Source organism: Parus major, chromosome 1A (assembly GCF_001522545.3).
Source record: "Parus major isolate Abel chromosome 1A, Parus_major1.1, whole genome shotgun sequence".
In the NCBI taxonomy this organism is placed as follows: Eukaryota; Metazoa; Chordata; class Aves; order Passeriformes; family Paridae; genus Parus; species Parus major.
The window spans coordinates 68,838,125-68,862,463 of record NC_031773.1 but is presented as its reverse complement, the minus strand read 5'-3'; the positions used below and the strand labels follow the sequence as shown (position 1 = coordinate 68,862,463).

Here is a 24,339-nt window from a genome sequence, read left to right as displayed (position 1 = left end):
AACTCCATCATTTTCTGCTGTTTGGCAGGCATGTGCTTGCATCTTGCTGCTGTAAGTAATACACCTTGAGCTTACTTGCAGGACTTTGAATTTCTAGTGCAACCATTACTTCTTGTCATTTCAGCTGCTCTGACTAACTTTGAACCTTAAACTTATGTAAGACAGTTCCACAGTGGGTAGCAAGAGTCTTGGTCTTTTAGTTGTACTGCACGCTCTCTTTTTGGCTGGCTGCTGAATATCTGGTATTTCCTAAGGCTGTTCAACCTAGGATTCTGTAATCTGCAAGACCACCTCTAAGTAGCCCAGCAGTTAAAATCCCCATCTGAAAAATTAACTCCATCAACTTTTGCAGGAGTATTTAGTCAGGGTGTGGTAAAAAGCAGGGGCTGTGGATTTCCTTTTTCACACTGGCATGGTTGAAGAATTGCAGCGTTATTCCACTGTGGTCACTGAAGCTGATGCCCAGCTAACTCACACTTGTCAGATACTGAAGTGTTTGCCTTGGCTCTGTTCTCAGAGCATACTGTGTGCCCTGTTGTTAGAGGGCTCTTGCACTGCTTTTTTTCCTCATCTGAAGCTAAAAATGTGAGCTTTCCTCAGAAAGCTTTGGTCTAAAGGCTGCTGAAGGTAGTGCTGGTGCCTGTCTCAAAAATGGCCTTCCTGGCTGGCTGTCAAGGTATTCCATTGCTGGAGGTGGAAGAGCTGCCACAGGCCCTTAGCTGCAATTGTGAGAGTAATTTAGTTGCAGTGAGAAGCAGGCTAAAGAGTGTGTGGGTGTGAGGATTTCCAAAGGTTCACACTTCTTATGACACTGATTTTTGTTTTCTTCTAGGCTGGATTATTCTGGCATTGCACTCCTCATAATGGGCAGCTTTGTACCATGGCTGTACTACTCCTTCTATTGCAACCCTCAGCCTTGCTTCATCTACTTGATTGTGATTTGTGTCCTGGGCATTGCAGCCATAATTGTCTCACAATGGGACATGTTTGCCACCCCTGAATACCGGGGTGTAAGGGCAGGTAAGACCTGAACTTAACTGTTTTGCTTCTTGACTGTCTTTCCTGCTTCCTACTTGGAGAAAGCACCTTGGGAAGACTTTAGAGAGCTTAATTTTATAGACTTAATATTCTTGAATTGGGAGCTTGATGGGTTTTCTTTCAGCATTTATTGTACCCAGCTGAATGCACAGATAAGGGCTGGTGCAAGTCCTTTAAAAGTGCATTCCTGAAATGGACAGTAACACGTGCAGTAGGAAAGGTGGTGCAAAGGATTGCTAGCTGCATCTAGCAACTTTGCTTTCTCAAAAAACAGCTGACTGCTTGGTGTGTGGATGTGTACTTGTAGTGCTTGTGCTTTTTTTATAACATTAGCAAATCATTGAATGATTGTATTAATCTGAATGATTTGCCTGGATAAAACACAGATTTGAGATAAAGACTGTTTTTCTCTCCACATCATCAAAAGAACAAAGCCAGATTTGGTTTCACATTTTGAGGTAGGAAGAAAGAGAGCTTTAGGGGGCAGCTATGGAATGTGCACACAGCTGGGTTGAATAGTAATATTTCTTATTTCTTAACCTGCACGTGCTGTCTACAATAAATCTAGATTTCCTGGACAGGTTTGGGTACCTTCAGAGCATTCAGCTTGCCAAACTTAAAATCTCTGTATGGGACATGAATATTCCCCCTCACCATGCCCACTGTTTTTACAAGTTTTCTGTCCTTGCTGCTAAAATCCAAACAAGTAAACAGTGTTCTCTTACATGGCAGATCAGATGAGCACTGATGCTGCTTTTCTGTTTGCTAGGGGTGCTTGTGCAGAACATGATAAACAATCTCTTTGTTGTGTCTCCTTGTCTTGCTCTTGAGCAGTTGTGCTGGAGTGAGGCTCGGTCTGTGTGGTCTCAGTTCCCTCTACAGGCTGAGAGCAGGAACTGGCCTCACCTACACTGGAGCTGGCAGGCTCACTCAGTAAATGAAACATTCCAGCTATCTGCTGGGACATAGAGCTGAGTAGCTTCTGGTCTGTGAAGGAAGTTTGTGCATTCTTTAGCTTCCTTTCCAGTAAATCTCTTCTGGGGACCTGCAGCTTCAGGAGCTGTCACCTCTCTGCCGCTTTGGCAAATACTGAGTTTTCCTTCCGTAGCTTTTGTGTTTTCATTGTCTCCCTTTGCCGCCACTGCCTTCAAACCTGACTCTCCCGCATTTTCTTTACCTCCCAGGAGTATTTCTAGGTCTGGGTCTTAGTGGGGTAATTCCCACTCTGCACTTTGTCATCTCTGAGGGGCTCCTGAAAGCAGCCACAATGGGGCAGATAGGCTGGCTGGCACTCATGGCATGCCTGTACATCACTGGTGCTGCACTATATGCTGCCCGCATCCCGGAGAGATTCTTCCCTGGCAAGTGTGACATCTGGGTGAGTCTACTGAGTGACTGGATGAGGAGACCAAGTTGAAAGCTGGTTCCCCTTGAGCCTGAGGGATGTTGTGTCAATGTTTTCCTATTGCAAGTATCACACTGCTGCACCACAAGCAATAGGTCTTCAGGGGCTGAACGGCTCTGGGCTCTCTGAGCCTGGCTTAGCTGGTGCCTCTCTTCCCAAGCTGGCACAACCTGCCTGGTCTGAGGTGTGTAGATTCACCTCAGGACATTTCTGGATAGCTTTAACAGATGGGTGAGGAACTGCAGACATTTTTGTGTGTGTGTGTGTGCGTTGAGGATGCTGCAAAGACACATCTTTACCTTCTGTGCAGAGCAGTACGTGGTTAGTGATGTTCAGTGTGTTCTTCCCCATGTCTGGCCCCTCGTCTTGCATAGCCAGTGAAAATGCTGGACAGAGATGGTAGGCTTAGGGGGGATCTCTGGCCCAGAAGAAGGGATTGTAGGGTGAGTGATTGGGTGGGTGGGGGAAACTCAGTGTGAGGGAAAGAATCATGAAGACTGGAGGAGAAATACCTGAGGAAGATGTAAGGAAAGGAGCTGGGTGGAGCAAGAGTAGAGATGAGGGGAAGGGGACCTTTGGAAGGCCACTGTACTTGCAGTACAATTTAAGATCCCAAAAGAAGACCAGAAGTGAGGATGAGACCTGGGCTGTTTGAGCAGCTTGTGCTCAGCACCAGCTTGCTTGGGTTTGTTACTATGGTGAGCTAAGCTCCAAAAGCACTGGTGTGACACCAACTCTTTTCCAAGCTTCCCATGAAGCCTGCAAATCCACATTTGTAGGAATATTTCAGGAGCATTATCCATGTTGGTGTGGCTTCCCTCAGACAAGGGCATGCTTTGTCATGTAGCTCCCTCACAGTTTCATTCTGCTCTGCTCTGGCCAGTGACATCCTGGGCATTTATTTAGAACATCCAGTTGGTTCTAGGTTTTAATAGAATACCACATTTTTCTGTTCTGTTTCTCTGTGGTAGAGAAATAAAATACCAGCATGCAGAATCCACTTAGTAAAACTTTTGCCTGTGACCAGAGCAGAGTTTGTAGCTGTTACCTGTGTGAGAGGACCCTTTTTGTCTGTGAACCACCAGCTTGTCTTGTGGAGGAACTGGTTTTAAAAGTGTCCTGCTTAAGCCTTTTGCCTAAGGTTCTGAAACAAAATCTGAAAAAAACCCTTGGCAAAGATGAGTTACAGCAGTTTTGTGGCACATTTTTTGGTGGACCAGCTGGTTCAGATGACTCTGAAGGGAAGGGGGGGACGCGTGTGTGTGCGGAGAATTGGATTATTTTGCTGAAATATCAGAGGGGTGGGCTTTAACACAGCCTGGAGAGCTCTGCAGCTGTGGCACTGAGAGGCACTGAGAGGCACTGAGAGGCACTGAGAGGCACTGTGTTACTGTGTACTTCAGCTGCACAGGGGCTCGGGGGGCAGCAGGGCTCACCCGAGGTGTTTCCTTCCCGCAGTTCCACTCCCACCAGCTGTTCCACGTGTTCGTCGTGGCCGGCGCTTTCGTGCACTTCCATGGGGTCTCCAACCTGCAGGAATTCCGCTTCACGGTGGGAGGGGGCTGCACAGAGGAGGAGGGGATGCAGTAGGAGCAGCCTTCAGCCCCAGATCACAACCAAAAGAGAGCCGCCGGCACGGGTGAAGCGTCCGGGCTTAGCAAAAGGAATACCTAAGAAGAATCCAAGTTTCAGCTGATGAAGCGTGGAGCTTCATGGGGATTCTGACTAACCAAGATAAAATTCTATACCTCAAGCAATGGAATAAATCAATTTGAAGACCAGGAAATTCTGAAAACCTAATTTATTCTTGGGATCTACAGATTGAGCTACAGAGGACCCTTTCCAAATCGGCTTCTGTTCAATGCCATATTTATTTGTAGAATTGGGGAGGGATAGCTTAGCAGTTTCCTTTTTTTTAAAAAAAAAATGAAAAAAAAAAGTCAAGGTTAAATTTATATCCTCTTGGAGGGTTCGGGCGTTGATTTTAGATGCTGTTTTGGGAGAAAAACAAATTGTAAATAAGATTTCTAACTTTCTGTTTAAATAAAATTTATATAAATGTTTTAAACAACGGGTGGGGGGAAAAGGGTTTTTGTAAAGAATGCAACATGCAAGTACCACACACTGTTTCAATTTTGCACAAAATAAACGATTGCAGGAGGACCAGGTAAAATTCCCAGGAGTGAAGCACGCCGGGCCTGTAGATTTTCCTGGTGGCCAGCGTGCCCTGGGCAAGGTGGGGTCGTGGCCAGCACCTGGAGGAGGTTCAGGACATGTACACGAGGGTTGTGAAGGCTGGAGCAATCACAGTGTGAGCAAGTGGATCTGCTCAGGTAACTGGAAAGGTGCAGCTGCTGCATTCCCAGCCCGTGTGCAGGGGGAGCTTTGGGATGATGGATCCTGCAGTGAAATGGCAAACAGTCCAACTCCATCAGTGCCTGCCTACACCCAGAGGCCCCCAGGAGAGGATGGTTGCCATTTGCTTCCTTTGCTCTGAGGGATGATGGTAACAGACTGGTCAGAAGAGCGTTGAGCACGTCAGGGGAAACAGAGGTGGGGTTCAGAGGGGCTGGAAAGAGGAAGCTGTGTGCTCCAGGACTCAGCAGGCACTGCACACCTCGGGCACATGAGCATCCTGTGTGTCAGGCTCCACATGCCAAGGCAGTTTGCAGGTTTCTCTTGTAGGAGGAATAGATCCCTAACCAGCCCAGTGCAGTTCCTTTTATTTTATTTTACTTTATTTTTTTCTGTCCTTGGGTCTGCTTTCCATCTGTGCTTTAGCAGTGGGACTGCTGGTATTTCTTAAGCCTCAACCTGAGAGTTCAGCTGGATTGCTGTGGAGCAGACACACCTCCTATATAAAGGGAGGCAAATACCCTTCTCCTGTGTAATGGATGTAGCTTGAGCTTTGGAGCCCAGTCAGAACCAGACTGAAGGAGAATCATTGGAGTCAGAAGGTGAAACGTGAACATTTTGTTTGTTATGGCACAGGTATTGCTCAGAGGCTTTAGCTGGAAATTCAGAGCAATTACCTCTCTCACAGATGAGTTAAACAGCTCATAGCATGCAGTGTTTCACAGGGAAGGAAGGTAAAGGGTTGTTGGTTGTTGTGTGGGGTGGTTTTGGTTTTTTTTTAGATTCCCTCAAATTTCAGTTTGCATTCTTTGAGAGAAGAGATGGATTGCAAAGATCTTCCCACAGCCTGGATGTCACAGTGTGTTTTGGGGAGTTGCTTTGTCTGATGGAGTCAAGTAGGAGCATGATCCCCTCCTAAAGCTGAGTGGGCATTAAGGCTTCAGCCCTGGAGTGGAGTAAAGCCTGTGAGAGCAAGGTCAGCTGCAGAGTTCCCAGTAGGATCCCCATCTTGGGTGCCTGCAGGGCTGGAGTTAGCTGGTGCCAGGTCTGTGGCAGTGAAGTGAGGAAGGGCAGTATCACCTTGGGTGTAAGGGCTGGCAGCACTGGCGTCCCAGCCGAGGCTGGGGAGGTGCCTGGAGGCAGCGTGCTGTGTGTGAGCTGTGTGTGAGCTGTGGGTGCATATCAGAAGCAGAGCTGGCTGGAAGGTGCTTTGGGATACCTCTGAACAGTACCAGCAGAAGCAGCAGCCTCCATCCTGGATCATCCCACGTTCACTCCTCCAAGGGTGATTGTAACCTGGTCCTGCGCAGCACAGAGCTATTACAAAAACACAGTACTCCACCTGCTATTCTTAACCCAGTCAGTCTCTCTGTTCAAGAAGTTTGTGTGTTCCAATAAAAACAACCTAGCTGTGCACTTTTCTGTAGCTTTTGCTGAGAACTCTTCCCAGGTTGGCACCTGAATGCCTTACTCTCAGCAGTCAGAGGCTTGCTTGCTCTGTGTGCAGGTTATTGCCATAGAATAGTTAGGACCTACAGCTTCTTTCCTTCCCCATTAAATAGTGGCCTTGTTCAGTATATTTCTTTTTAACAATTGCTTACTGTTGGAAGCAATGAAGCACATTCTGGGGTTTTGATGGCTGGGGACTCTGGTGATGGTTCCATATAAGATGGGATCTTATTACTTGCTGTATTCTTAACTTCTGCTAATAAAAGAACCAAATTGATTATTGTCTGGTCCGGGTCTTTCTGCACTGTGTGGGCAAGAGGGGACAAGGGTGCAAAGCACAAGAGCTGGGGGGAAGAAAGGGTCATTGCTGGAGACTGGTGGTTGTGGGCAAAATTTTAGGTGAGTTGAGATAAAGAAAAGAAGGTCAGGAAGTTTGGATTTCAATTCCTGGTGGGCAGGAAGCGCCTCCCATCCTGTGTGAAGGATTGAACTCCTCCCACTGAGCAGGGGCTGGCACGAGTGGGCTTTGACTGGGCAGGGAGAGGGGCTGGTGGTGGCCAGGGCAGCCTGTGCCCAGTGGGGTCTTCTGCTGTTGGTTGATATCTGGGAATTGCCTGGAAAGGGAACAGCTAATGCTGCTCTGGGGCTGTGGGTGTCCCCAGCCCAGCTGTGCTTTATGCTCTGCTTTATGTCAGTTCCTTCACTCCCTCCAGGTCAGCGTTCTGCAGTGACTCGTGAGAGAGAGCTCCTGCTGATCACCTCAGCAGCTCCATGGATGTCTCAGCATGGGCTATTATTACCATTATTATTACTTTTATTTTAATGAAAAGCAAATTCAAGAAACGTGGAGGATGTTTGGATCAGATTTCACGCAAATTACATTAAAAGTAGCTGCCACATTTGAATGTGAATTGGGTTTATTCTGTTTCCAGTGCTGCAGTCAAGGTGAGTGTCTGGGGCCATTGCCTGACTGTCTGTCAAGCTGGAGATAAATGAAGTACATGATCAGGATGGAGGCACTGACTGGTTTAGTTGAAGCTGTTAAAGGCAAAATTGAGTTCTTCCTCCCTTTCTTTTTTTTTTACCCTTTCCTGGCATCAAAGCACTGTGTTTGAACCAAGCCCTCCTGCTGCACAGTGCTGCTGTATCTGCCTGGAATTCTGAGATTCTCCAGGCTGATTTCCAGGAGTGTGGAGCACTAATGTGGTTTGGATGAAGTGGCTTAAAAAGATCAGTTCCTTGGAGACTGTATGTGGTAATTCCTAGGTGCATGTTGCTCTTGAAGAAGGAATACTTTGAGTGCCCGTGGAGAACATCTCACCTGGTCATCTCCAGCTGTTGGAGCAGTCAGCAGCCAAGAAATGCAGGGGGGAACTGCCCACTGTGACCTGGGAGCTGCTGGGAGAGCCTTGCAGGGTCAGCAGTTCCTTGTTCACCACTGAAGGTTGGTTCCTTGGGCAGGGATAGTGGGATGGGAGCCCAGCACTCCTGGGTCACAGCACGGAGCTGTTTTGCCAGCTGGAGCTTATCAGAGTCACAGGAGGGTTTGGGTTGGAAGGGACCTTAAAGATCACATAGTTTCAGTTCCTGGCCCTGAACACTTCCAGGGATGGGGCAGCCCCAGCTGCCAGGTGCCAGGGCCTCACCACTCTCACAGTGATCAAATTTTCTGGTGTTTCTGGAAGCTTCACCTTTGCCTTTCTCTGGTAAAATTCATGTTTAAGCTCCAGAGGTATTGTAGAGCTGGGAGAAGCTTGCACTGGAGATTCACCATGATCTCATTCAGTAGCAGCTCCATCTCTGTAGTGGCACCACTGAGCACAGAGTCTCTTTACAGCATAAAAACCGGTCTAGCTGTAAATGAGATGGGAAAATCACTGGCCTGGCTGGGTTCCCAGAGCAATGGTGTGCTTCCCTGAGAGAGGCAAATGCCACCCCAGCCAGCTCCAGTGGCTGGCTTTGCTTTCACCTCTAACCCTGCAGGTCTCTGCCTGTTTTGGGGTTGTCCTGGCGCTGGCTGCAGCCGAGCTCCCCCAATCCCAAGTTTTCCCTGTGGCTGTGGCCAGGCTGGCACGGGCAGACGGGGCTGTGGGGTGGCATCTGCTGCTGGCACGGGAATCCAGCCCTCCTGGGGGGGAGCAGCCGCTGGCACCAGCTCCCTGCCGGCTCCTGGCCACGGCTCCTGCCCTCGGCTCTGCCCTGGCCCTGGCCCAGCTCCCCATGCTGGGCTGGGATCGCTGCCTGTGCCAGGGAGCCTCCTGCCAGCTTGGAAAGCGATATCGTGTCCCTCGGGCCGGGCAGCAGGAGGTGACAGCAGGCTCCAGCTCCTGCTGCCAGGGGCTAGAGAAAGTCACTGCTGGCCGAGACAGGCGAGAGCAGCCAGGGCTCTGGCCGTGTCACTGCTGTGGGGACTTCCCTGTGTCTGTCCCTGCTGCCCAGGAGATGCCAGCCCTTGGTGCAGTGCTGGCCTCCAGAGAGGCTGCAGCTCCTGTCCCCACAGCCTTTCCTGGGGGAGAGCTGGGGGAGCAGCCCAAACACACAGGCTCTGCTGCCCTGGTGCTGGTGGCAAGGACAGCAGCAGGGGCCTGGCCCCAGAGAGCCAGACACAGCTGAGGGGCCAGCCCTGCCTGGGGAACGGTGGGGTGCCAGGGCTCCCACAGCTGGAGACAGCGGCAGCAAGCGGAGCAGGAAGGGCTGATCAAATGTCCTCCTGAAATGATGAAAATCCAGCAGAAATGTGCTGGGTGGTGTCCCTGTGGGGCCATCCCAGAGTGCTGTGGCCAATGTCACGGGGCAGTGACACAGGTGAGTGCTGGGACATTGACACAGGTGAGTGCTGGGACAGTGACACAGGTGAGTGCTGGGACTGTGACACAGGTGAGTGCTGGGACTGTGACACAGGTGAGTGCTGGGGACAGTGACAGGAGTGTAAAGGCTCCTGTCAAGGGCAGGCAGAGGTGGTGGGGGGGAGCAGCTGTGCTGCGGGATGGGGGATCTCCCCAGTGTCCAGGGGGAACAGGAACAGCAATTCCCAGCGATTCCCAGCGATTCCCAGTGATTCCCAGCGATTCCCAGTGATTCCTGGTGATTCCCAGCAATTCCCAGTGATTCCCAGCGATTCCCAGCGATTCCTCAGCGAGGGCCCAGCTGCTGATGGAGTGTTTGGCACACGGGCCTTTGATGCTCCCTCTCTGCTTGCTGTGGAGAATTTGCTCAGCACAGAAGTATCTGCTGTATTCAGGCCCCCTCCTGAAGCCTCAAGCAGAGGCTGGGGAGAGCCCAGGGTTTCTGTGCTGACAGTGCCACTGGGCTTGCTCAGCAGAAAAAGCATCCTGAGGAGCCTGAGGCGTGCACAGAACCAAGAAGAGCTGTGGGACTGCTCCTTCCCCGTGGCACAGATGGGCCCCACACACCCCCCATGCCTCTGAACATCCCCAGAGCGTGTGGCACCCTGCTCTGCCCAGCCTGGCATGTGCCAGTCTTTCCCAAACCCAAACCAGCTCAGGCCAGCCCTGTTTTGTGCCTGGAGCTGCAGGGCTGATTTGCCCACTGCTCTACAGAGTGAAATCAGCCCCTGTGAAGTCAGCAGCTCTGTCGCTGCAGTGTGACGCTGTGTGTCCCTGCCCTCCTGGGGCACATCCAGCCCTACCTCAGCCTGCAGTGGGCTCTTCCTGAAGCCTGCAAGGAGTGTCACGGGGAGAATTCAGGTCCCTTCCCAGCTCCCTGTCCCCCTGCCTGCGAGGAAATCGGCTGTGGATGTCGGGCCTGTGGAGCCCTGTGCAGCAGTGAGGGGCGATGGGCAGCCCTGCCTGCAGAGCACCACTCGGGAATTCTCTCCCACTGCATCTTCCCCCGGGAGAACAAACCTCTCAAAGCTCTGCTCTGTGTGCTCACAGGGTGTGTGGGCTCTGGCAGGAGGGACAGCTGGGCTTTGGGGATCAGGATGGCACTAGGATGCTGGAAGGGAGGGATGGCTCCTCTCGCAGCTGCTCTGCTGCCGCTTGGATCCTCCGGCCTTGGCTGCTGTTTGCTTTTGCTGACCTATTTCCATCTGCTGTGCCCAGCACATGGCTGAAGAAGTTGGAAGCTAAGGCAGCTGCTCTTCCTGGGGATTTTTCTCTTGCTGAAAGGGCCATGAGTCACTATCTCTGTCAGAGCATGAAATGGAATTTGCTTAACCCCGTGTTGGAGCCCAGAATTGGGTAGGTTTGCTTATGATCTGCTTTGCTACAATAAAACCCCCAAAACCCAGGAAGCTGTTCCTGGTGTGAGCTCAGGTTTTGAGTCAGGCAAACCTTTGCTGGCATTTCTCAGTTTAAGACATAATCCAGTTCTCACCCTGTCCCATTCCCTCCAGTTAGCACCTGTGGACAAACTCACAGAGCCAACCAAGGCAGGAATAACTCTCGTCCTCTCTGACAGTGCAGGTGTCCCTGCAGGACCGTGTTTATCGTGGATTAGTGCACCTGAGGCCAGGCATGGCTCATCCACAGCACAGCAATGTGCATTTCTATGTCCTGGCTGAGCTGAGTGCACATGGGGCTGCTAATCCTTTCTGACAGGGAGGTGATCCTTGAGAGCAGTGCCCCGGGAGGGCAGGCACCCTGCGAGAGCTGGGCCAGCCCTCGGCCTTGACAGCCCCTTCTCCTCCATCCTGCCTTCATCCTCCGTAGCTGCTGCTGGCTCTGATAAGGTCACTGCCTCTGAAGCCTGGAACCTTCTCCACCTCCAGTTTTATTTCCAGTACTGCAGTGGTTCTTCTCTTTGCTGTAACACTGCCCTCCTCCAGGCAAAAACCCCACAGTGGGAGCTCTGAGGTCCTGGAAGGTCCCTGCCAGGACCTGGCTGGGACTGATCTGTCCCCTCAGTGCCAGGTGATGTGGGGACAGGAAGGCCAGCGTCCCTAGCATGCCTGGAGTGCGTTTGTGGGTGCCTGCTGGGCAGGGACAGACCTGCTGTGAGGATAAAGTCCTTTCCCACCCAGCTGCTCTTGAGAGGAGAGGGTCTGGAGAAAGCCTTAGGCACATGTGGGCAGTGCTGCTTGTCAGGCAGCGAGCCAGGAGGGCTCTTGTCCTGAAGGAGGTGACATCCTGGTGTGACACAGGGGACCTGCAGGGCTGCAGGAGGCTCCCAGAGTGACCAGGGAAAGGTTCTGCCTTGCTGCTGTCCTACCCTGGGGCCAGCACAGCTGTGTTTGCAGTGCCCCCACCCACACACTGTCCCCACGAGTTTCTGGGATCTGTGTGACCACCAAACTTGCTGAAGCTATGGTGTCTATGTAGAATATGCCATATATTTGTTTTTAATGAGATGGTATGGAACAGTTCATACAAAAAAATGAAAAAAAAGAAAAATGGGTGCACCTCACCCGTTGTCCATAAAGCTCTGTGAGAAATGGCCCGTGCCCACCAGCTGGGAATGCCAGGCTCAGGGCAGGGACAAGCAAGGGCAGCTGCAATGGCAGGGCAGCTGTTCTGAGGGGAAAAGTGCCTGTTTCCTAGCTGCTTCTGCAATGAAGAGAGCAGCTAAGCCACCACTCTGGTGGGTCACAAAACCCCTTTCCAGAGGTAAGTCCACGTGTGGACAAGAACCTGGATGCTCTAGCAGAGTCAGGAGAGGTTTCCTTGGCGTGGCTGCAGCTCCCAGCCGAGCTGTGCTGCCTCCCACTGCCCAGCTGCCGGGGAGGGTGGTGCAGGTCAGCTTTGGGGCCGTGTCCCACCCCGAGAGCAGGACATGCTGTTTCCAGAGGCGGCTGTTCAAAAGCGCGGTGGCTGTCCCCGAGGCAGCTCTGCCGCCTGCAGCCCGGCTGGCTGGGAGGGAGGATGCTGGAGGATGCTGGAGGATGCTGGAGGATGCTCTCCACGGCGAGGATGGCCGTGAGCGGGGTCACGGAGGAGCTGCTGTGACAGGAGCTGCCCCTGCCGCTTCTCGCTTCTCTTTTGGCCACAGCCTTCCGAGGAGCCTTCCTAGTCGGCACCGTGCTGGCCCTTGAGGTGGGGGACCCTCGGTGTCCCAGCAGGGGCCGTGTCCCTCCGGGTCCCACCGTGTCCCACCGTGTCCCGCTGGGTCCGTGGCTGCCCCGGGCAGCGTCACCGCAGGAGCAGCACCAGGGGCAGGAGCAGCAGCGTCGGCCACACGGCGATGGCAGCAGCGCCACCGCAGTCCTGGGCATTCTCCTGCCGGATGGGAGACAAGGGTCAGCCTGCCTGCTGCCAACCTTTGGGAGAGGGAGCAGTGCCTGCGGCCGAGAGATTCCACCAGGAACCAAGGCAGGGACTGGTGGGATTCCTGTTGGCCACAGCAGCCCCCCGTGGGGCCCACCTAGCAGGGTGTGTGTGTGTTTGTGTGTGTGTGTGTGTATTTTTGGGTGAGTGTGTGTGTTCCTGACCCAGCGGTTTCCGAGCCCAGGCCCTTCCTAGGCTGTACCAGGCTGAAACCCCCCGGGATTGGCACCCGGCTCCAGCAGGACGGGCACCTCCGGAGTGCCAGAGGAGCCAGTCGTGCATGCCGGGCACGGGCATCCCCCCTGTCCCGGGATACCTCAGGGTGGAAGGCGTGGCACGAGTCCGGCCGGCGGCGCAGCTTCTGCGAGCGCATCCTCTCGCACTTGACGGACGCGTTGTGTGCGGGGCTGTTAAGGACAGCAAAGGGGATGAACGCCCAAGGACAACAAAGGGGATGAACGCCCAAGGACAGCAAAGGGGATGAACGCCCCGCGGAGCCGCGGGATGCAGCTCTGGCCGGCGGTAACCGCACCAGCCGGGAAGATGAGGAAGGACGGGTCACCCTGCACGGGCTGGAGACCTCTCCAAGCCACGCCGTGCTCTCCACCCCCAGGGCAGTGGCAGCAGAAAAGCATTTTCCACCCTGGCAAACACGGAGATGACGGGGCCAGCGGAGCCCTGCATCCCTGCTGTGCACAGAAGGATATATTTGACCTCTTTTGCATCCATTGGGACGGGTGGGAAGACGCTGCAATCGCAGACGGTGTCCGTGACGAGGAGCAGGAGGTTACTGCTGATGATCTGCTGTGCCACAAACATCCTGCAAGGGAAGAGCAGGTGAGAAAAAGCACAGCTCTCCAGCCCAGAGCAGCAGCCCTGGCATTGCCTCAACCACAGCCAGGAAACTGAAAGAAAACAGAGATCACTGGAAACAGGGTGCCAGCAGAAAGCAGGAGAGACCAGTGAGCAGGTGTACACAGGGAGAAGTGACCTTGGCACTCCTTTCTGACCTCCTTTTTGGTTCTGAACTGGCTCAAATCTACAACTCCATGCTAGGCAGGAAAGTCACAATCAACCCAAGCACCCAGCCAACCAAACCCTCCCCAGATGGGGCAGCACATCACAGCAGACAACACCTCAGCAAAGTCTGGCTTCACCCCAAGGCATGTCAGTGCCTATTTAATGGTATTAATGATATTAATGATATTAATGATATTAATGATATTAATTATATGTGTGTGCTTGTCCAGTGCAAGGGGGTCTGTATTCTGTGGTCCTGGGAGGAGCAGAGTTGTACTAAATTTCAGGAGAGAGGAGAAATAGAGGAACCCAGTGGGACCACCAGGGGTTTGGGAGGGGACCAGCATGTCCTGGAGCCACTGGGCACAGGCAAGGCTGGCACAGCAGGCTCAGCAGGCCTGCACGGGTGGCAGAGCTTCTGGAACAGGAATCCAGGCTTGTGGGGATGTGCCCACTGCACTGGCCAAGCTGCCTGTGCTGGAGGACTGCCCAGTGCCCCTGGTTATTCAGCAGCTGTGCCGCCTTCCAGCCTCCAGGGATTTCTGTGTCCCCTTTTAAAGGTGTTGAATGGCACACACAGCAGCTGAGCAGTTCATTAGCGCTCCCTGGCTAATGACTGCCTTGGGACAAGCAGCCTTCAACCCATGCCCAGATTCAGCCACGAGGACAGCGATGCCCCATGCATCCACCAATGCACAAGCTGAGGTTTCTGGCCAGGATGGAGCAGCCAGCCTACCCCTGCTCCACCAGGAATGTGGAATGTGATCAGGAATGCATGCTAGGCCCTGGCTAATGCTCCACAGAACCTGTGGCAGGGGGGTGTCTTTCCCAGATACCTGGATGAAAGATGCACAAGACTCACCTGGGAGCCAGAGGCTGTAGCTACAAAGGAGCCAAGCAGGACACAGCACCTGCTGCTCCAGCACTGGTGAGGTGCTGCCTCCAGCAGGGAAGGGGCAGCCCCAGGCTCTTTGTGGCAGAGATCTGTGACCCAAAGAGGTCACTCAGTTCCTGTGGATCTGCCCAGAGCTTAATACAATAGCTTGTTGTCATCAAATCTGCAACCTCTTCTGAAACAATGTTTGGCAAAGCTTGGGTTTTCCTAGAGCCATGCTGACTAGTGGAGGCTGTTTTTCTAACCTTTAAGTCTTTCCTGCAGTTGATCCAATACTGAAGACTAGGTAGGATTGTTCTGGGTTTTTTTTAGGAGCAATTCCAGTCAGATCTGTCTGGCCTCCTCATGTTAGGAAAAGCTGGATCAGTGGAAATACATCTTTTTGTCACCTTTCCCCATGTGATTGCTGATGGCACTGTACAACCCCTGAAAACAGCCTCTTTTCCCAGTGACCTTCCTGTTACTTTTGACTGTCCATTCATTTGCAATGAAAATAGGAAATAAAAAAGAGGACCCTTGTTTTCAGTTCTTTTCAGTTTTTTTCCCCATTTTTTTTTCATTTCTGTAGAAATACAGAAAAAGGAGAAATTTTTTTTTAGAAAAAAGAGAAAAGGAAAGCCAAGAGCACTGCAAAAAAGAAAAACTTTCTAAGAAGAAAACTTTTGCCAGAAACATGAAAGAAATCTTTGGAATGGAAAGATACACATATTTAAATGCTGTTCTCTTTGTTCTCCAACCACCTCTGCTTATGAACAGAGGTTAATAAGAAAGGTTATAATTTTTGTTGTTGTTAAGAATCAGTTCCCTGGTGTCACCTGTGGCTGTGGTGGTGGCCATGCCATGGGCACAGTGGCAGGTGACCCTGTCCCCGCAGCCCTGGGACAAGAACCCCAGCTGAAAGGGAAGCTGCAGCTCTTACTTTTGGCAGTCTCCGCAGTCGATGAGCCCGTTGGTCTCCCTGATGGCCGGCTCGTACACGAACACGGGGTACTCGGTGTCGCAGGGCTGCAGCGTGTCGTGCTTCTTGTGCCTGTGAGCTGCGGGGCGACACAAGGGCACCGTGAGGGCAGGGCCCGGGGGGCTGCACGGCTGGGAACTGCGGCACAGAACAGCCAGGCAGCCGTCCCTGCTCCCACTAGGTGGTGCGGGAAAACCAGGCTAAGTGAGAAATGGCTCCAGCATCGCCTTCGCAGCCGGCCCGGGGCCTGCGGGGCCCAGGCTGCGGCCCGGGGAGCGCAGCGCCCTCAGCAGCCCGGGACACTGGGCCACAGCCAGCAAAGGAGCTCGGGGGTCCTACTGAACCAGCCGTGGCTGGAAATGACCCCTGCCTTAATGCAGCCTTGGTTCATTGCTGTTTTAAACACTGAAAACCGAAAAGTGCGGTTTTAAACACTGAGAAGTGCGGTTTTAAACACTGCAAGCCGTGCCGGGGCTGAGCTCGGTGCCCTGCCCGGAGCTCTGCCCCTGCCCAGGGCTCTCACCCGCTGCTCATCCCCCCGAGCCCTCCTGTCACAGCGAGCAGGAAACTGCGGCGGCTCCGTGCCTGCCATGGCAAGAAAAAAGCACCAGCAGCGAATAGATCTGGCCTGAGAGCACAGGGAAACAGATGAGAGCTCTGGGGAACCCGGCTAATGAACAGCGCTGGCTCCTGGCGGAGCAGCTGCTCCATCGCTCATCAGTCACACTCTGTGGGACTCCCAAACTAATCTGGGGAGGAGGGGGAGCTGAACCACCTCACTAAGCCTCCCTCAAGAAGCAAGAACATTCTTTCTAGGAGTTCAGCAAAATCTGTCTTGCCTGAAACTACTGCCTTGGGCCCTTCAGGCAATTATTTTCTGCGGTTGGAGGTAGCAAAGGCAGCTCCTGCCTCTCTCTGCAGGACGCAGGGGACCGCTGCCGATGGAAATGCGAAGCTTTGTTGCTAGGGCAGAGGTGGCTGCGGCTCGGCCAGCAGCAAACACCAGGGATGGTTTCTACATCAGCTCTGGGCCAGAGCACAAATGCTCACTTTGCAGCCCCCCAGCCACACAGCAGCCACGGGCAGCGCTCAGGAAAGGGCAGGCGAGAGGCTCCTCCTCACCTGCAGCACACCCAGTCCACCCCTTGCAGCAGAAACGCTCAAGATTTATAGGAAAATGCAGCAACCCGGCTTTTAATCAGCAAATGTGTGGCAAGCAGGCATCAAGAGGGCATCCGTGATTGGATGGGTGATTTGCATCACTGTAGAAGCCTCACTGCTGAGAGCAATGGTCTCCTCTCCCCCGGCACTGCCGGAGCAGGCAGAAAGCAGCAGGCACCTCCCCGCAGAGCCTGCCGTCTAAACAATGCAAATTACACCAGAGAGAGAAAAACGGCATGATTTTCTCTGATTTTTCTATCCACCACGGCAATCCAGCAACACAAGACATCCATTAAGAGCCAGGAAGTGCGGCCCAATCTTGCCTCTAATGCCTTGCCCAGGTGAATATGATGGGCACTCAAACCCCTCCCTGCAGTGCAGAGTCTCTGGAAATTGTACTTTGTGCTTTTATTCAGAAGTCTCAAAAGCCAGCACTCAGGAGGCAGCCCCCTGCTAAAATCCCCCCAGAACTATGGGACCCACCTTTCGGTGCCATGGTGAGGTTCATTTTGCACAGTTTCAAAAGCACACGGAGCCTGACTGCAGCACAGTGCCTCGTTCTGTATTCACCCTGGATTCACACTGAATTAATCAACCAAACTTGTCATTCCAGGGGCAGGCAGCACCTCTGCCACCAGCCAGGAGCTGTCTGGCTGTGCTCTGCCACCATTTGCTGTCCCTCTGTGCAAACCCCACACTGCAGAGACACAGAAAAGCCTCTCCCATCTCTGCTGATGGAGAATGCCTCTGCCTAGGATATTCCACAAGGACTGAGTCCTGAGGAGATCTGGGATGAGCAGAAGACCCTGTTTCTGAGGTGAATTTCAGACACTTCTGATGGGGCATGCAGAATATCCCCATTTATGCTGTAAAGGAGAGAAGCTGCAAACGCTTTCTGGCTCTGAGCAGCTGCAGGGCTGGTAAGTGTGTTCTGGCCAGGAAAGTCCTCAAACTAAGACTAAAGGAGCGTGAGAAACAGAGCAGCATTGCTTCCAGCCTTAATTCACTGTCCTGCAGGCTGGGAAAGCAGCTCCAAACCCCAAAACAGGTGGCAAGAACACCCTTCCCTGGACCAGGGACAGCCCTTGTCTTGTTCGTGGCAAGACCACACTTTGGTCCCTCAGCCACAAAGCAGCTCCTGTTGAGCTGCCCCTGGATTTCCAGCACTGCTCCTGCAGCACAGCTGTTGGCAATGGACTGTCCTTGCTCTGAAGAATCGCTGTGATCACCACAAAGGTGACCTCGTAAAGTTGGGGCAAACTGCTTGCAAGAATTCAACATATGGCTCGTGAGTGGCAAAGAGCCCTGACACACCAGGACTTCGTTTTTCCCCTGTCTCTACTAAAGAATGACATCTTTTACTAGCTTCTGTTATAATATCCTTTACTAGCTTCCTGTTATAGCATCATCAAAGCAGAAGGAGTTCAAGCAATATAAAATACAGCAGTGTGAAGGGGTGAATGAGACTGTCAGCCTGGAAAATGCAGAGTGGAAGTTGATCTGAGGCCTCTCAGCCTCAGCCAGCGTTGGATGAGGGCTGTCGTGGTGGGCTTGGAGAACCAGGCCCCAGGATAAATGTGGCCAGCACCAAGGTGTATTTTTAAACTGGCAGAAGTGGCCTGCACAGGCCTTAAGTTTTGGGGGTTTTTCTTTTTGTTTTTCTTTTTTGGCACAAGCTGAATGAAAAAAGCTGCTTTAAAATCTGACTCCTGCACAGAGACAAGACCTGTGACAGAGATTATGCTTAAGCCTACTGCCACTTAATTTGCTGGGAAGCAATGCAGCTGCAGCAGTATTGAGAGGTTCAGAGAAACCCAGTAGCACGTACATCATCAGCAAAAGGCTCAGGCTGAGCCTCTGCATGCACATGCTGGACATCAAAATGTTATCAGCGCCCTGAGAGCCTGCTGGTCAGGGATTAGTAAACAGCCAGAGGAGCTGATAACAAATTGCAAACTTTATAGCAAAGAGTGAGTTAATTCCAGGCTGTCGTTGCTACCATCTGCACTTCCAGAAAGACTTTGTCAGACATTTGGCAACCAATCCTTCTGAGCAGCAGAGGCAGTTGCTGTGCCTCGTTATGAACTATGGAGTCCAGATTGTGAACTCTTTCCCACCAGCATAAATCATGCACTCCAGTCAGAGGATTTACTCTGGCACACGTGACAGAATCTGCCACTTAGTTACCAGTACAAAACATAAAATTTAACTAATTATCTTGTAAAATATCTTCTGTGTACATTACCATGCAGGAAAAAAAAAAAAAAAAAAAGAAAAAAAAAAGGAGAAACTTTTATGATCTACAGAATTCTAGAAATGGTTCTTCCTAGGCTGCATGCCTTGGCTGGAAGTATTTTTGGCTTAGTTAAAAGCTTTCAAACCTGTGCTGATGTCCATAAAAGCAGAAGCCCTTATAAAAAACACAGAGAGAAACTGAGATGCTGAGAGCAGAGAAAAATCTGTGGCAGCAAACACGTCTTCTCAGCACCTCTGAGAGGCAGATTTGTATGATGAGTGCAGTCTGAATACATCACACCCATATTCCAACAGCAAGTCTCACCTTCCCAGAAAACAAGAGAACTTGGGAAGCAGAAACAGGCTCAGTGCTGCAGAGCCAGAGGTACACAGCCAGGCAAGGGAGAGCATTAGATCCCTGATCGTTAATTCTTGTGCACATAACCCGGAAAAAATGTGTGTGCTCAATTTCTCTCTCACAAAATGTCTCCTTCGCTTCATATTTTTCACATACACCAGCCTTGGCGTGCAGTCAAGAAAATGTTAACGTCTCTGGCAAAAATCTACAGCCCCTTCTTAACAACATGTGCAATCCATTCCTTCCAGCCCCAATAGTATTCTTCCACCCTGCTACTCCCCCCCACACACATGGACACTCGTTTTTTTCATCTGCAGACACCCCCTCTTGCTCTTCCTTTTCTCCATCCAGTAAGTCACATTCCAACTGTGTGTTTCTCCATCTCTGTCTCACACATACAGCTTGCTGGGCAGAGAGCAAGTTGGCAAACACAAGCTAGATATGGAAGCAGGGAGATACAGGCACAGCCACAGTCTGGACTCCGTCTTGGAGGAATTTCTAACTCGCCTGTAGGAGTGGATTTATGAGCTACAGCATACCCTTATCAGTTGAACTACTTGGAAGTCCTCCTGCCTTATCCCAGAGCTGGGCTGGGATTTATCAGAAGGAGCCAAGCCATGGAGTGTGGAAAAGAAGACTTAAGTTGCTTCTTAATAACTGAAGTCTACAAGACCCGTGTAGTTTCTCCTGCAGGAAGGCACGGGCTGGGCTTTGCTTTGGGAGCAGCGGCTGAAAGGAAGGGGCCAGCAGGGAGCCAGGGTGATGGACATGCCATGGAACACGGGCCACAGGCCCAGCCAGGCCACAGCAATGAGTGATGATGCTGTCTGTGACTGCAGCTCCCCAGGAGGCTTGTGTGTTCCTTCGGTTATCAGCTCCTCAGTGACAGACCTTCAATCACCAGCTCAGCCAGCTAAACGAGCAGCAGCACCTCTCCTTTGCAGACCAGGGAAACAGAGCCAGGCTCTGCCCTGGCCCTGTCACGCCTTTCTGCAAATCCCCCACTGTACAAAAGGTGGAAAAAAGTCTTTCCTAGCCTAGGAGTTTCTAGTTAATTCCCTTTTTAATTTTTTTTTTAACTATTAGGTGTTTCTACTTACAGTGGTGGAAGACAGCCTTGGCTGGAGAAGTGCCCAGACACACAGTGACGATGGAGACACGGGACAGTTTCACAGGATGGCAGTGACATGGAGACATGAATTTGCACACAGCAGTCATGGAGGTGATGTGGGAAAGAGATGAAGGAAGCACAAAAGGAAATGGTGATGAGCAGGGCAGCAGTGACATCCCCCCTCCCTTTTTGCTCTCCTCAAGCACAGCCTAAATCAGCCACAGACCATGCAGAGCAGGAACACAACCTGTTCCCTTGCAGGAGCAATGTCTCCTGAACTGCCACGGGTACTGCACCTGTTCACCTGACTCTTCCTCACCAGTTTCTGCATGGGGCCACTGCTGCTCTCCTGCTGTGTGTTACACAGCTGTGTGTTACACAGCTCAGGGGACAGCTGCAGCTTCTACTGCCTTCTCTGTGGAGGTGGAGAGTGGGACCTAAACAGCACCCACAGACCTCCTTCTCTAAGGGGAGTTTCAGAAAATGACTGTTTCCTCATCATGCCAGCAGAGCTCAGTGCAGGAGACACAGCCCTACAGCTGGCAAGGAACATACCACTGTCTCCACTAAAGGCACCACTAGTGATCAATAATCAACAAGACTAATTACAGCCCCTCCTTGTCTGGGCAGAGCACACCTCCCCTTCCCCTCTGAGTCTCCTCAGGGCCATTAACATCCCCCCTGCTTGCAGGGGCTGCTGGCATGGGACTGCAGAGATCCCTGGTGTGTTTTCAGCAGGCAGCACCTCAGCTGCAGGACAGGTGACTGGATTTGAAGGCAGACACAGAACTCAGCTGCTGTGCAATACCATATGGCATCATCTTCTCTCTTCCAGAGCAGATCCAGTGGGTAAGGGAAGACCCTCCCCGTGTTATTTGACTCAAAGGTCTCTGCCTACCTTCCTGGGACCTCTGCTAGGCTCTGGAGAGACTACTGCTCCACCCCTGCTCTGTCCTGTCCTGGAGCAGACTGGAAGGGAGGATTCCCAACAGAAGTTCTTTGCAGCTGGTGGCCTCTCATCCCATAGCACATAGGGTCGGGGTCCCTAGGAAGAAGTGCCTCCCCTCTCCTCAGCAAATTAACCAAGCAGTGTGCTCTGAGCAGCAGCCAGCTCACCCTGGAGCTGTGGGAACGGGGATGGAAATGGGGGGGATGGTGGATGTGGCAGCTGGGTTCCAGTGTCCGTGGAGGAAGGGCTGTGGGGCAGAGGGCAGGCTTCTCACACAAGGCCAGGCTTCCCTGTACAGCCTCTTCTGCCACCAGTGGCTGCAACACTCACGTGCTATGGGGCTGCTGGACTCTTGTGTACTCACCATCTGCCAAGTTGTCTGAGTGCCAGAAGCTACTCATGTTAAACTCCAAAAGGAAGCTGTCAAAAGAGCAAGAACAGAGGATGCTTTTTCAGCAGCCTGGAAGGATGCAGGTGTCAGGGAGATGGCCCTGTCGCCCAGCGAGTATCAGTTCTAAAATGTTTACTATAAATTTCTGACAGTGCAAGTCTGATTTTTTAAAAATTTTAATTTTTTTTTCCTCCTGTCTCCACATGCTAGAATGTAGCTCTGTATCGTGGGATCTGTACTGTGGAAGATCTGAATGGACTTTTCCCTGAAGTATATCCTGTGCAAGGGGCTCACCAGCGAAGGAAGGAACAAGTACAGCAGCCCCTGAGGCTGGGAGGGGATGCAGCCACTGTGGGACCACCTGAGGAGCAGGCTGGATGGCCACCAGAAGCCCAGACTCTGGCTGCTTGGAGATAACTACATGGAATTATTCTGTACCAGCAGGTTAAAGCCCTCAGAGCTGGAGCTTTACCACATCTCCCCTTTCGCTCACCCAGCAAGCTGAGCAGGGGCACTTCCATCTGAATTTGAGCTTGAACTCTGATTCACCCCACAAGTCTGAGATGAACTCAGACCCAGAGGAGAGCCTCCCCTCTCTCCCCCTTTGCCTGGCACTCAGACCTGAGCTGCTTGGCTTGCTGCCTTCAGCCTTCTCCCCCCGTGAGAGGAAGATGCGCATTCACTCCTCATGGGCAAACGAGACAGGGGAAGAGGACTCAGCACCGAGGATCTGCACAGAGCCCCAGGAGACCCAAGGCCTATTTCTGACTCAGGCACTTTGTACTGAGTGACTTCAGGTAAATCCCAGACCCACTGTGGGCCTCTGCCTCTCAAAATGGCAATGGTAATAGCTTTCTGTCTCCCAGGAGCACGGTGCAGAGCTGAATGTCAGGAGAAGGCTGACAGCAATGCCCTACGTGGGGGCTTCCCAGCTTTCCCAGCTCGTGCCCCTCCTGGTCTCAGCCTCCCAAACACCCCCATCTTTTGGTACTCACATGAGGAAATCACTTATCAGCCACTTCACTGCAGCTACAAAGGCATAAATTGGCTGGAGAACAAAAAGAAGAAATGAGAACTACCATAAGGACTTGGTCAGAGAATTCGTAATTGTTATGCAGGACCCCACATTTTAAACCAAGTCCCTCCACTGATCACAGCTCTTGAAGACAGGCTGGAAATTCAAGGTCTGGGCACCACTGGAAAATGTTCAGAATACATCAAAAGCCAGCAGAGCTGCCCTGCTACTAATAATACCTCCTCACCCCCTCCCCATCAGGGTCAGGGAGTTTATCAGGAATGTATGAAGGACTTTGAAGATGTAATTGCTTGATGATTTCTCTCCAGTGTGGATGACCTTCAGAGCTCAGAGCAGGAGAGAAACACAGCTAAATGGGACACCACCAGTTTAGGATGCTTTTGTGTTCTGAGAGCAAGTGGTGTTTCTGGGACAAGTGACAGCACTGCCCAGGATTTAGTATTATCTGCCATTGATTGATTATGCTTAACTGTGCTTTCATCCAGCTTTTCCTCAAGATGGCATGACTTCTATCATCTTCCTGCTTTTCAGCTACAAATTGGAAATCCAGCATTATCCCAGGGACAATTCATCTGCAGAGGATACTGCTGCTTCTTTGTGGTAACCATGTCTAATTTTCATCTCCCTCTCTCATAATCGTGGCCATGTCCCCAGACCCAAAACAGATGCAGTAGTCACAGGATGCAGGATAATGTTCCATTAGTGCTGACTTCTCTTCAGCCAAAATAAGTCAGCAAATAGTAAAATGTAGAGATGGTGGCAATCTGACTGAGTTTTTTGTCTGTATATGAAAAGCTGACTTTTCTTGATTTCTTTTCAAGGGTTTTGCTAAGAGGGGAAGACAAGAGATGGAGGCTTAATGCTCACCTTTTTATTATCTTCCCAATCCACCTCATTTTTGGCAGCTCATGGTTTGTGGCATTTCTTTCAGTGATCAGAATTGGAGGATATAATCAAGCAAATGTTTTCACTACAATCACCATATTTTATCTAGCCAGCTTAAGTACAGCCATTGCAAACCAGACATTGCTAAAAGTGTTATTGCTAAGAATGTTGTTAAAAGGCAATATTTTGTTGAAAATTCTTTTACCAGGAGAAAATGACAATGTCATGCTCTAAGGATTACTTCCTGCACTCCTTCCAGTGTCAAAGGATCACGACAATAATGAACACATCCTTGTTTAGGGTTGTGTCAAGCAGTTTGAAGTGGCCTAAGTGTTGGGTACTTACTTTGTTCTGCCTGTTTGAGGCAAGGTTAGGAAGGTGGAGTGGGATTAGAGTAGGAGTTAGTATCAGCCTGAAGAGAGGTTGCATTTGGGTACTGGTAAAACCCTTCACTCTGTTAGTTTGTTCCCTGGGCTACCAGCATTCTCACTCTCCTGCTCCAGGCTCACTCATCCTTCCCCAGTGACTGCCAGTTTTCCCCAGGTGCTCTGTTCCCTGACACTGCAACTCTCCTTCTTGAGCTGAGTGAAAAGAAACAAAGAGCATTCCTGCTCATTCCAGCTGATTCCTTGGCTTTAAGGAGAACCTGCCATAGTCCAGCTCCTGTCCTTCCCCTGCTCCTTCCAGTTTTCACTGAGATCCTATATGGCAACAGAGAGACACACTGGAAGCCAACATCAGGCCACCACTGCTTCAGGAATCTGCCTGAGGTGAGTTTGGACAGTCCCATCACCTGAAAGCAAACACCTCCTGAAGTCTCAGGGTCAGGCTGGAGATGCCCTGCAGGAGGATGCCCAGCCCAGGGAGGG

General features: G+C 51.6%; 2 protein-coding genes across 9 annotated transcripts in view; one reads left to right on the top strand and one right to left on the bottom strand.

Annotated features, from left to right (window-relative positions):
- The window catches only part of ADIPOR2 (adiponectin receptor 2), a 44,302-nt gene extending 37,777 nt beyond the window's left edge, over positions 1-6,525 (top strand). For 6 of the 8 annotated variants that reach the window (XM_015627803.3, XM_015627807.2, XM_015627804.3 and 3 more), the window contains exons 6-8: positions 833-1,020; positions 2,223-2,416; positions 3,902-4,514. In XM_015627803.3, the coding sequence (XP_015483289.1) occupies positions 833-1,020; positions 2,223-2,416; positions 3,902-4,033 (514 nt within the window). In that variant the 3' untranslated portion in view covers positions 4,034-4,514. Of the gene's footprint in view, positions 1-832; positions 1,021-2,222; positions 2,417-3,901 lie in introns of all 8 variants that reach the window. The other 2 variants (XM_015627801.3, XM_015627809.1) reach the window with 1 other exon arrangement.
- A 5,555-nt stretch (positions 6,526-12,080) lies between these two features.
- The window catches only part of CACNA2D4 (calcium voltage-gated channel auxiliary subunit alpha2delta 4), a 121,146-nt gene continuing 108,887 nt past the window's right edge, over positions 12,081-24,339 (bottom strand). Inside the window, exons 34-40 of the mRNA XM_033514695.1 lie at positions 22,545-22,597; positions 21,523-21,578; positions 20,199-20,219; positions 15,306-15,423; positions 13,179-13,291; positions 12,788-12,870; positions 12,081-12,423 (exon numbers count right to left, since the gene is read on the bottom strand). Of these exons, the coding sequence (XP_033370586.1) occupies positions 12,337-12,423; positions 12,788-12,870; positions 13,179-13,291; positions 15,306-15,423; positions 20,199-20,219; positions 21,523-21,578; positions 22,545-22,597 (531 nt within the window). The 3' untranslated portion in view covers positions 12,081-12,336. The remainder of the gene's footprint in view (positions 12,424-12,787; positions 12,871-13,178; positions 13,292-15,305; positions 15,424-20,198; positions 20,220-21,522; positions 21,579-22,544; positions 22,598-24,339) is intronic.